Genomic DNA, 14,143 nt, shown 5'->3' on the forward strand with positions numbered 1-14,143 from the left:
GCTGGCAGGTCAGGGGCGGGGATGAGGAAGGAAGGGTGCATCCCCTTCTATTTTCGGCGCTTGAGTTATAGTCCGGCCCAGCATTGAAGACCTTTTTACGGAAATTCGCGTTCTGTTTTACTACCTCCTAAGTATCGGTCGGATATATTATTCACATGTTCTTCTTACTCTCATGCTTTAGCTTTATTAAATGGTACCCGAGAGCTTATTGTTCCAGCCTCAGCGATAAACTGTTTCAAGATTGGATGGCATTTTGGAAGAGAAAACTTATGTTATTTATCAGAGATAATCTATCTTTATAGTTATAATAATAGCTATTTTTCGTATAAACAATCACAGGTTAAATGACTTTATTCTCACCACATTTAGACAAATCTGAGAACACTTCGTTGTGTATTTAGGATAACAATAACGCAAATCATCCGCTTAGGTGAGGATCCCAAGATATTTGGACCCAATAAATGTGCATGTACATGTATACGCAAATGCTCCATCCATCGTATTATAATAACACATTTGTTGTAAAACATCGTGAGAGACAAGAGATTCGTAATAATCAAGCGCGTCACATAAACTGAGTTCACTTGCCTCTAAATCTGCGAGGGTGAGTGAAAGGGAGGCCTGTATCAAGATTCGACTCCCCCATAGCGTACGCTATGAAAGGACCGGGAGAGAATTTTAGGTTAGTGGACATGTAGACATATAGACGGGAACACGGCAAAATTGTTGCCTAATTTAGTTCGTGTCTTATGTTTCTTTTGTGCGTAAGGTCATCGTTCGTCGTCGTCTAGTGCTTTATGTTAGGGCTGTAAATAATAAGTGTTTTGTTTAGCTATAATTTTAGTTTCTTTGTTTCCGTCTTCGTTTTGTAATAATAAATATATTTTGAAAGTCGTTTACGGATTGAGAGTGGAAAAAAATAGTGTTTGTCTTGTTTGTTTGTAAACAGGACGGCGTGCGTTCCCAACGTAAACATAACACATGGAACATGATAAACATTTTATTGGAGCATCATTTTTGATGAATCGCCTAAACGGATCTAGTTTAAACTATTAACGCTCAAATTTAATCGTTCGTGCCAATTTAGTGTAAATTTTGCGTATAAATAAATTAACAGGCAATTTCATTCGTGTTGATATAATAAAAGAAATTCCGGAAAGTTAAAGCATACGTTGTTTATAGAGTAGCACGTGTGAAACATTGAGTGGGTGAAATACACGAGGTCTCTCCCGCTACTATAAGGATCGATAACATTACGCATTACGAGTGAGACACAACAGACACAATCTACGCACACAGACGCAAACCACCCTTAGCCCCTCCCCCCCCCCTCAAAGTAAACAGCGAAAGCTTTAAAACAAAACCGAATTTATAGAATAAGAAATTATAGTACAAATTAACTGTGATTAAAAAATATATTCTAAGTAAACTGTGATAATGTTGGTCGGCAACTTGTGTAACCCGATGTTCTTCCAAAGTTTCGCTCAGAATCAGGTTAAAAGTGTGAGCCATGAGGATTCAATATGAGTACAATGCCATCGACACCAGTGCGTTGTGTTTCTGATAGTACATCACCTCTGACCCCTGCGGAGAGGACTGGAGCACCTCCGGGTGCCGGTAAGGATGCTGTCAAACTCTTCATCGGGCAGATTCCACGGCATCTGGAGGAGAAGGATCTCCGGCCAATGTTTGAAGAGTTTGGCAAGATCTATGAGCTCACCGTCCTCAAAGACAAGCACACTGGCATGCATAAAGGTAAGTTCCCAGAACAATATTTGCGGGTTGAGAATATTCTATACTTACCGCGTTGTTCTTGACTTGTTAGTGTATAAAAGTTTTACACGGGTTTATTGTTTGAGCAGCGTTCTCATATTTGCGGTTGATGTATTAAAATTTACCTAAAGGCAAATATCGTGGATTGTTTAAAAGTTGAACTTTAAAGTATCTACATTAAAATATTAAGGGATAAAAAAATGTGTAATGTTACGGCTTAGTTTTGATTAAGGTATTCTACATTTAATAGCATCGTAGCCCAGCTACGTAACTATTCATTAACAAAATTCGTCACCAACTCCGAAATTTGTTAGTCACGTATATACTTATATTTAGACTAACTATCTATTAACTATCCAAATATATTGTTTTGCGTAATACTTACGCCTTCCAACTTAATGTAAACTATCATTAATAATTAAATGAAACTAATATATTCGGATATACTACGAGGACGCGGACGCGGCAGACGAGATGTCCGTGGTCACGGTTGCTGAAAAGTAACCGAAACGTCGGGATTAAGTAGTTTTCAAACAATAAAAACCGCGTAGTATATTATACGTAATTATTGGTACTAAAGTTGTACGTTTGATAATAAAATTAGATATTTTATTATATATTCATTAAACATAAAAGAATTTAATTTTAAAATCTAATCTTTTATGATGTTATTCTAAAAAAAATCTATGAAATAAATCACCTGAAATGTTGTGAAAATTTTTCAAACAAACGAAAAACAAAAATCTCGGATATTAACAGCGATGACGCAACAACATGACGTCACCACTAGATTACTATACTGACGTAAACAATAAAAAACCTAATACATTTTGTAGCGTGAACTGTCGTCGGCTCAAACGTATTTATAGTCGATTTACATCAGAAAAATACTATAAAATAATTCGCTTACGCTGTAACGTATTAAACAGTTTGAATTTCCATACTGTTAAGTCATTTCTTAATGTATAAGTTATACTGTTTATATAACATTATCTGTTGCATATTACCGCTGATGCTTAGTTAGTAAATAATTTAAATTTATATCTATTAAATTAATTAATTTTTAATTAATTTGGTACCGTTAAGTCTATAAAGAAATATTTGAATTATTATTTGCGCAAATTATTTACGGTTTAAATTGTACTATTTATAATATTCGTTATAATTATTTCATGCACAGGCGTTGCGTGATTTTAATTATTTATTGTACACTGTCTAGGGACTGTTAATTATAGTGCATATAAACATACATAAAATTCAATGAATGACTTAAAATTTACCGCATTTAAAACAATGTATTTTATTCCTCTATATGTAGAGGATTAGTTTAGTTCTATATTTAAAAGCAAATCAATATAGAAAAGAAATAAATAAAAAAAAATATAACTTAATCAATGCTCAAACAATGGCTCAAATGCTGTCGGTGAGTTTCACACACGAATTATTAGTTTATAAAATTTATATTTCAAAGTTGTTCAAATTGTTCAGATAAGCTGTGTAATAACAGGTAATCGGCTATACATGTTACAAGTGAATTCTTGGGAAGATTCCAACATGCGAGCAAAACCGTGTTGGAATAAATGTTTCTGGAACACCGACACACTGGGGTTGGATTAGATTAAAACACAATTGACATTTAAAATTTTGAGCATGTTTGTGGTCCCGGCATACATGAGGTAAATTTAAAGAGGCCGTATGTAGTATGGAATTGTATCAGCGAGTGCTTATTAAATAGATTTGTGTAATATCAAAAGATTCGCATTGGTACAATAACGAATAATTTTTTATAAATAATATCTTCTAACCAGAATGATAATCAACAGTTTTACAGTGAGAACAATCCATTTTGTGAAAAAAAACGAGTTTAAATGTTAAATGCATAATTTTAAGTAGAAATAAGTCGCTTTAGAAAGGCCTTTATTTGCACGCGAATGGTGGAAAAATATTGTTACCTAGAGTGTTTTGCTTACTAATGAATCGTTTTTATCAAAGTTTTTCTTACCTTTAAAATAAAAATATTATAAAATATATGTATTTTTAATAAATTCCAAAAGATTTTCGTGTTTATTTTCCATGTCATATTTAGTCTTGAAATAAGTATGTTATATGAAAATGTTTCTCAAATATTATCTCCCTGTTCTCTCTCTCTCTCTCCCTCTCCCTTTCCATCTCATTTTCTCTCTCTTTCTGTATATGGAAAGAGAGAGAAAACTTGTGGTCACTAAGTGCTATTAACATTCAAAGAGAATATTTATTTTAAATGTTTATTGTTAAACCGCGGTTATATCTCGGTGAGTGAAAAACCTCTCGCCTAAAGTGTTTCGTTGAACTCAGCTTCGGAATGTTATCTGTTTAAATGAGAAATGCGTTTCGCGTACATTTGTCATGAATTTTTCGAATTTACTTGTTTTTAATGAGATCTAAGACGGTCACGAGTATTCATTTAAATGAAACTAATATTCTTCGGAGTACTACGCGTATTTAATTATTTTAAAAATTCCAGACATCTAGCCTACCCGTGATCATGGTTTTTGCAGAGAAATCGAAACGTCGGGAGTATTTAGTTTTTAAAATAATAAAATACGCGCAGTAATCCGAAAAATATTAGTTTCATTTACTTGTTTCTCTTGTATTATTTATCGAATATATTAATTATTATAACAAAGAAAAGAAAAACAGCCATTTATTGATATTGTTTCTGAATCGATCCCGAATGTGTTTTTTTTAGTGTCCCTGTGTCACGAAATATAATATTCTGGTATATTATAGCGATAAAAGAAAAATCAAAAAAATGATGATTTTTATTTTTGTGTTTCTGAGATTAGTTTCGAATAGAAATAATATTTAAAAGAAAGTAAATTTATTCATTTACGTGTGCCAAGCCAAACTATAAGGGTCCATTCAAACACTTCTGTTTTAAGCCTAACGCCCTTATAAAGAATTCCGGTTTATAGTTGACACGCGTCTTCCAAGTTAGTTTTTCAAACCAGTTTTTTATATTGATTTTATATCTACAGTCGTAACCTTTGTGATAAGTCTTAATATTTCATAAATAAACTTTATGTAACTTAAGCAATATAACCTTATTTAGGAACACTGTTTTTGCACAGATACTAACTTTAATTTTTTCTTCGTAATCCTCCTACAACCATGAAGCCTGTGATATTACACCATATTGTAAACGTAAAATGCGTAAAGTAGAATATTTGTAGCGAATGACATTTAAGATAGTTCTTATAAAAACTCTGAATAAAAATATACCATGATACATGTTTTCAAATTACTGGAATAAAATTTTTCAGTTTTTAATATTTAATAGCTATGAAAATTATAGGAGAAAAAATGTGATGCAAATATTAATTGATGATTATATATATAGTATAAGTCGCTCCAGATATTAAAATAATACTTTTTATTTCGTATAAATCTGAAATTTAAATTTTTGTATATAATGTCTACAAGAACTAACGTTAGACACGCTTTCGTCTCTTAACGTCGACAAGGGCCAAAACACTCAAAGACTGATTACACAAATATGAGACATAGTCAAAGGTAATCATGCCTCGCTTGTAATCAGGCGTGTCGAAGAATATTGCATCAAAAGGGTTCTTAATTTAATTTTATACATATACTAACATATCCGTGATGTAGTATAAAATATATGTGTGAGTGATGGCCGTGTCTTTGATGAAATACAATAATAATCTGTTTTAGATACATTAAAACGGGTTTATATAATAAAAAATAAGAGTGTAATGTTGTTTTGAGACATACAAATAAGTGAAACTAAATCCTGGGTCATCTTGAAAGCGGTCACGTGATACCGTTGTATTCGGGAGGTATATTTAATTTGGCACGCAGCTAAAACATGAATAAAGAGACAGGACAGACTTATTAAGGCCAAGTATAAAGAAAGAAGTTTCAGAAATAAAAATATTTTGATTAATTTATTACGTGCGGCATTTTGTTATATCTTTCAGGCAATCACTTTAATTGACAATTTGAAAATGAAATAGGCATTACTTACTCTTTTACGTATATTATAATGGTTATACCATTTTTTTGAGTCAACGAGAAGACCAAAAATGCTTTAATATTGATAATATTCTCTGTATTATAGTCCTTAATAACATTACAATCTAGCCAGCTTCAGATTATATACGTAATAGGATTATTTTATCACTTTTAAACATTAATTTAAAATATATACATTTATACATACAGCCATTTAAAAAGTACAGAGCACATGTTTAAAATATTAAAACCCCGATGATAAAACTACGCAACTGTCATTGTGAAAGCCTGCCGAATGCTAATATCGAAATGCAATCTGAAACAAAATTGTGATTTGCCAGCATATTGAGCAACATGACCGAATAAAACATTGCTGAGAAACAAACACTATGCTAGGCGAAACTCAAACTAATTGTTATAAAAATAAGGGATTGCATAAACATTTTCGGTAGCAACAAAAAATATACCTATCTTCATAATATGTTAACGAATGAATAGAGCGGTTCAAAAGAGCAACGGTTTTACGTTAGCGAAATAAAGCTTGGAAAAATAAAGCCAGTTTTCTGCTCGATTAAACGAAAATAATGTTCGTGTGACCATACAGGCATAGGAAAATAAAGAATTTATAATTAATAACATTCACGATAGCACAGCTGTATCTTTCATGTAACCTTGGACTTAATTTTTTTAATGTTGCTATATATATATATATGCGCGGTGGATTGTATTGATTCACAATGTTAAATAAAATTACAAATAAAATGAGATTACAATTTGCACAGCACATAATTGATATTCCAAACATTTCTTTTATTAATGAGAATATTTGATATTAATTCAATAGTTTTTAAACCCTTTGAAGAGTAGGAACTAAGAAATCTATATCAATAGCATTTTCATCATACGAATTTAATTCATTTTCCTTTTAAATCTCTATGGATTTCGAACAACCTTTTTGTGTTTACACAGTACGGGTCTTTGAGATTGGAGATCTTTTTGTACGGTTTGAAAATCACATTTGTTCTCTTTTTCTATGACACTTATACAAAAAAATAATCTTATAGTAATTATTTGTTATTAAATACGTATAACGGTTACATTTAATGAATATTATTTGTTTTTGACGGATTTTTTGTATTTCATAATATGTGTGCCTAAATGACTTACGACAATAACAATTGAAATATACATACATAAATTACATATTGTGTTTATTTCAAATTAAACTATGGTGAAAAATAACAATATGAAGATAAGCATGAATCTTACGGGGAGGGTAAATAAAACAACATAAACATGAAGTTTAAAATATTAAATCGCACGGAAGTGTGCGGTGTATAGTTAGTTGAACAAGCGTATTCACATTATTCAATTGTCGAGGCGGTTCTGTTGGCTATTCGAAAGGTATAAATGATTATTACACTTTAGTCTCCGTACACCTGAGCTTCTAAAAGCTTTTTTGCAACTAAACCGATTACTGTGGAGAATGTACCTTTTTATCTATACTTACAAATTGCACTATTTGTCTGAATATAAACTATGGATTATGCTTTAGATTGTCATGAATTGAACATGTACGACAGTAATAAATGGTGCGGTTATTGAACGTAGAATCAGTAAAGTCCAATTATAACCTATTTTGAATTTTCGTAAACTGACTGATTTTAAGGAGCTGTCATAAGAAATGTGTTCTTAAAATTAAGTAACGCCTCATTTGGTTTGTAAGTTTGTTGTACAAAATTTGGTCATTATCATAAATAACAAAGTCATCAGCTTTATTGATACACGCAACGTTTAGCCGGTATTTGCGGCAGACCGCAATACTATGAGACAATTAAGCGAAGTCAAGGGCCACTTCATTAACGCCCTTCGCTCTATTGAGACGAGTGTCTATCAAGTCAGGTGTCGAAACATTCCGAGTTTAACAGATGGATTGGATTATATGTGCAAAAAATACATAAGATTGTAATTGTGTTGAGTTAAAGTGAGAGTTAAGCGAGTCCAATAAATAATAATAGGGAGAAGTGAAATTTAATACGTGAACGAATGGTTTGGGAAGGATTATAAAAAATCATGTGTATTTGTATTAGCAGTTTATGTCTTACTCAAAATACATATCTAATAATATAGATCATACATTTTTCTGAATCATAAAATATTACTTTAGTTTAGAAAATCAGAAGGAACGATGTTTTTCATTATTTACAAAAAATAATAATAATTGTAAATATTTGATGAATGAACGCCTGTTTTAAAATTTATAGTACTCTGAAATTTGCTTACATGCAAACATCAGGCAAAGTTTGTTAATGGAATTCAGATAAAGTCCGATTCGGGGAGCGACACAAACAAGCTAATAATTCACATGTCTTATCTAAATTTCACTTTGTGAGAAGTGTAGAGACTCACGTGGAATTATGGAAGGTGGCTACTTCGCAGTTAGAGTAACAACAATATCATGTTTAACTAAACTAATAAAGGAACTTTTAACTCTCTAATATGGCTAAGTTTTCATAGATTAAGTGTGTGTGTGGGTAGTTATGTGTGAGTGTTGTACGCATGCGTAGGGTGTTTGTGACGTCACGCGTCCGTCAAGCACGCCGAGTCCGGCGTCAGTCGTGCCTCATCCGGCCGCGCACGAGCACGCACATCCGTGCGACGCCACAAACGCCACATCGCGTAAACAATAATAAAAACACGTCACAATGTACCCTCGCCACTTATGATAAACCGGCCGCGTGGTAACGATATTTTGGTGTATTTAGTTAACATTTTGATGTATTAATTTTAAACGTGGATAGTGTTTGTGTCACCGATTAATAAACGTGTCTTTTTAGTGCCATTTTGTATAACATAGTTTTAGATACGATATCTTGCCAGTACAAAGTTAAATATTCAATTGCCTTCTTGCCTCTAAATAGTTGATAGGGAAGCTTCTAAAGAGTTAGGCGCGCTAGTTAGATTTGTAAGACTTAAGAGTATATTTGGAATAGTTTTGATATAAAACGTTATCGATGTCTCTGATTTGTGGAGGTGAGTGTATTCGTAAAACTTCACCTTGCCGTGAGAATATAAAAACAATTTTCCCGCAGTTAGAATAATTATAAAAATAAATGCATTAAAAAACAAATTCTCGTTTTCGGTCAAATATTAATTTAATTTTCATTCAACACTAATAAATTGTAAGACATTATAACGTAACATAAGCCCTAAACGCCGGGTCATATTTCAAGTTGACACAATCATATATATTTGGTTGAAATTAATTTAACAAAATTTAATAATGGCGGTGATGTATGGTTGGTAGAAGACACGATTCAAAGGAGAGCTTCACATATAATACTTTCAAGAAATAATGTTCGAAATTCAAAAACTTTTTCATTGATCTCAGTCATTACAAAAATTATTATCGTCGATTTGCGAAACTTCTAATGAAAATGAAATATTAGATATGTTTTTATTACTTTCAACTAGTTTGTTAATAAAACTGACCTTCATTTACATTGATTATGTCGTGACGAAAATTCGGTATCCAATAACTTTAAAGGTAACTTGGTAATAAAATTATAATTACAACTCATAAACTAATATCGGTAGACCCGTGACCAAGCGTATTTATTTTCAAAACAAGACAAAATGTCTATAATATATATTTGTACATGTTTATATATTTAATCTTAAACCTAACTTAATAATAATTTAGAAAATAATATCTTTTTAATTTCGTCATAATGCACTGTGGTGTCAGCCGTAATTCCTTGAATAGTACGTGTATGTATGTATCTAGTACAACATTATCGAATTAGAAAATAAATTTTTCATGTTCAGTGTAAAATAAAACGTCAAGGTGACCGTGACGCTATTAGTGTCTTCTTTGATGAGATCGGAGAGTAAATCGTTCGTATATATTTAGTTGTCAACGAATAAATCTCAGAGTTTGTTTTTATTTAAAAATTTCATTTCGCATTCTTAGACTATAATAAATATTAGTGATGAAAGTAAATTATTTGTATAATTATAAAGTGACATCTAAAAGACGACTAAAGATCTTTAATCATAACGACGTATGAAGTATGAAGAAAAATCAATTATTGAATTTTGGGAAATTGATCCCAGTTTGAAATGAAAACCAAAATTATATGAAACTTATGTAGCAATCAAAAAAATAAATTAAGTGACGTCATATTGTGAACTGTCTATCAATTTTGAGAGTGCAAAATTTAATTAAGATGTGTTTGTAAAAATGTAACGAATAAAATTCGAAGTATACTAAAACATTATAATATTTTTCTTTACGGAATACAAAAACACTATATATATATATATTAACATAATTGAATTTTAAAATTGATTAACTTACTTAACAATTATTTAAACGTTTTTTAATATTTTATACATAAAATTGATTAATTTTCTTTGTAACCTCAAAAAGATTTATTCCAAAAAGTTAGAAAGGAATAAAAGATTGATAAAAATTATTATAAGAGCGACTAAAGATGAACAGATGTCTGGGATGGATGTCAGCTCGAGAGTCGTAAAAAAACCACAATCATTAAGATTGGATCCATGTACTCGTAGTATTAGAATAATTACTTTTGATCTTTTTGTCTGTTTTCAATGAAAATTACGAGTACATTGTGGAGATTATTATTGGAATTTAGTTAATGCCTTGGTATTAAAGATATACGTTCTGAACCTTGATAAATGACGTGTGTAATATTAACATATTGACGTTAAATTCAAGACTCAATATAAATGTTTATTGAGTTTCATATGTTTTCTCACATTTCCGTAACCGGGCGCCAAATAATTAACCGACGATTGGAAGGCTTACAATCGAGTTAAATATGCAATTGCTCTGAAAGTGTTACTCTTCATAAGTTTCTTGGCAGTTCTTGCAGATAGACTTCCGCACAGTAAAGAACTATGATATTTGATGAAAATAAAAGAAAAAAAAAACAGGACAAAGTTATATATTTTTATAGTAAAATATTATTAAAATTAACATGTTTATTTAAGAATAAAAATTATATTTCAAGATTCAATAAGAGATCAAACAAAATTTACTTTTATTTCCCAAATTTCAAACCAAAACCGAACTTTCATTGTTTCTTGTCTAATCAATACAAATATTTACACTCCGTACTCCGTACTCCGTACTTGTCAGTTACTCTAAAATTGTAACGATCAATTGAAATAATTTTTAAAGGAATTTTTATTTTTCTTCTCTGTCGGTCTCTTTCAGTGTCAATTCCTTGAGAGGAACTCGAATAAGATCTACAAATTTTCGGTAATACTAGTTACGGGAAAACTGTTTTTTTTAAACGAAAATATTCTCACGGCAATGAATTTTAATGGCGAGGTAACGGTGCTTTATCTAGTATTTAAGATTATTTTTATATTTCAGAGCCGGGCGGCCCCATAATGTCTGAGCCACTATTGAGTTTATATAAGTCACCCATGTCAGGTACTGTATTATATAGTGAATTATCTTAAACATAATTTAATACATTCATTACTTACCATTGGCAATAGAAACGACGAAACCTTCTCATTATTTTATTACAACAGTGAATTTAAGTAAAAAACACTAATAAATAGTTTACTCCACAACATTACATTTTTTTCGGTAATAGTTTTATGCAGATAAGTTATTTAAAATTGTTATAAAAATTTATTGAAAACATTCCGTGTACATTTATTTTATTTGCTTCGATAGTTTTTAAGTTCATTTCAAAATTACGCTTTATTCAGATATAATAAGCTGTCCAGGCGTGAAATTTTCATTGAAATTGGTTCAGTGACTCTGCACTTTATTAACGCATGTACTCTTTATAAATATAGATTTCCCAAACGTATCCCAAATTATATAAAATGGAATATGAAATATTTTTGTGAACTGTCAACATATCGGTAAATTCGATGTCTCTTTGCTGTAAATATGAAGGGATGAGTTTATGTGATGAATCAAAATTTATATTAACCATGTGAGCTCATCGTGTTTCATATATTTATTAATAATTAAATTCATTGTAATTAAAACCTTAATAACATTAAATCGATTAATAAAACTCTTGTAATTTGGTTACACGGACAGTATCGCAGTTTATTAAAAAGAGTTAATTAATGCTAGGCAAATAAATTACTTGTACGAACACAGTGAAATTAATTAGGTAGTTTATCTCCTCTGTCTATACACATATTAATATTGCACTTCTTACTGAGGTTGTCAGTGTTAAGTGAGAATAGGAAGCAGACGAAGGTGTTGTTGTCCATTACACATATTCTTATTAATTCAATACATCGTTGTCAATAAAATAACTTTACTATTACAGTAAACATCTAAATTAACAATTTTATGTCAATGAAATGTAAGAGCCAGACAGTTGCATTTTCTTTTCTAGGACATATACGGTAAAAAAAGCAGCTGCAATGATTTGCTAGGGATGTAAAAAATTAAAATCATAATTTTAATTAAACTTTTTTTTTTTGGGTTTGAAAGTTGTAACTACTATAAAATTTTATAAACATAGTTCGTTGTAAAAACGTAATTATATGGTCTGATATGAGTTGTCATTTTTAAAGGCAGTTTTTAGGATATTGCTCTTAATAAGTTAAATTTAACGCTGTCTTTTGCTCTATCCAAGCTTTAGTGTAAGTTCTTTTATACTACTTACTTGTTGTATGCGGTTATTCGTTTGTAAGTTTTAAATATGAATAATCAATAACAATTAGATTTCGTGAAACTAAAATATACTTATTTATCTCAATCGGTATATTTGAAGATGATTTTTAAATAGGAACTGTGTTAATTGATTTTAAAATTAATATATTTTTATTTAAACATTTCAATGTAACATTACAGACAAAGAAGTTAATATTGGTCAATCATGCGGCGGTCACTTAATTCGCCATACGTTAATTGCTGCGATTACGACGAAATTTCCATTAAATATGCGGTTATTATTATAATAAAACATATTCTGGTTTATTTGTTGGTTCCGTGTTTTGGTTAACAATTTGTTTCAACGGTATTTACGGGAATGGTGCATATTGAACAACTTTTTCTTCTAGATGTTAATGTCACAGCCGTCGGTTTATAATTTTCGTAATTGAATAATAGAAGTGAAATCTTTAATATGTATGTATTATTTTTTCGTCTGATATTCTTTTTTTAAAATTTTTATGAAAATAATTTTTTTATTTTGGTATTAATACCACAAAGGAATAAATAATTCTCTTTTTGAACCTCGCTACAGATATATAAACGCATTTATGTTACACTAATGTTAATATTTTAAATTAATCAATTTTTATAATATTATTTCTTTAAAAATAAATTTAACAAGATTTTAAAATGAATAGAATATTTCGTTATAATTTAAAACATCTTTTGTCTATAACTAATAATTCGTTTAGACATTTCGCGTTTAATGAATATGAAGGTTCTAATGAATTAACTTGTATATTATTTTGTTTCACTTTCCTATTTAATATATTTTTGATAAGTGACATTGGTATCGAATAAAAAATGTTTTAAATCTCCATTTTGAATGTTTAAGATAGAAGATTTACAGCGCCACAGAACCTTTAGTTCAATTAAATGAAACTAATATTTTTCGGATATACTACGCGTGATTTAATTTTTGTTAAACTACATACTCCCGACGTTTCGGTTACCTTTCAGCAACCGTGATCACGGGCAGGCGAGATGTGAGTCACATATAAAGCACGCGTAGTATATCCAAAGAATATTAGTTTCATTCAAATGAATAAAACTCGCGAAAGTCTTAGATCTCATTATCTTTAGTTCAAGTCTTAACTTTCTTCACTGTGTCTACTGTCGGTGCAGCAGGCAACATTCACAGGACATCTTTAACCTATTTTATCCTGTTATCACTCTTTTCATCAACGTATTTTATTGCCTAAGTTATAACCTACATTAAAGAATTTAATTTCAAAAGAGATGTTAAATTTTCCATGCAGGTTCCCGATGTTACAACTCCTCTGAAGTTTTTTGTGAAAACTATCATATGTTCTCCAAAAGTGTCAAATATTTATAAAAAAAATATATAAAAGAATACAGTAAGATATGAAATATCTTTGAGTAATGCGATATTTTAAAGCATAGATTTTTCACAGAAAAATCGGAATAAAGATAAAACGATTAAGGAAATATAAGTGAGAAATCAGATTATCATAATTTTATAGACAATATCTTATAATTTAAGACAATAAGTTTATCAGCTAAGTGTATATGGCCGAAATTTCGTATCTAGTACTCCTATCATGATTGTTGTTGTGCAAACACGCCGGAATAGATAAACAAACGGGCTCAAGACATTTCTGTTACAAT

The 14,143-nt window shown here is 30.4% G+C and overlaps 1 protein-coding gene across 1 annotated transcript in view; it reads left to right on the plus strand.

Annotated features, from left to right (window-relative positions):
- Nucleotides 1-1,523: 1,523 nt before the first annotated feature.
- Nucleotides 1,524-14,143, plus strand: part of LOC133318725 (CUGBP Elav-like family member 4) — a 36,404-nt gene continuing 23,784 nt past the window's right edge. The window contains exon 1 of the mRNA XM_061524477.1: nucleotides 1,524-1,755. Within this exon, the coding sequence (XP_061380461.1) occupies nucleotides 1,524-1,755 (232 nt within the window). The remainder of the gene's footprint in view (nucleotides 1,756-14,143) is intronic.

This window comes from Danaus plexippus, chromosome 4 (genome assembly GCF_018135715.1).
Source record: "Danaus plexippus chromosome 4, MEX_DaPlex, whole genome shotgun sequence".
Lineage (NCBI taxonomy): Eukaryota > Metazoa > Arthropoda > Insecta > Lepidoptera > Nymphalidae > Danaus > Danaus plexippus.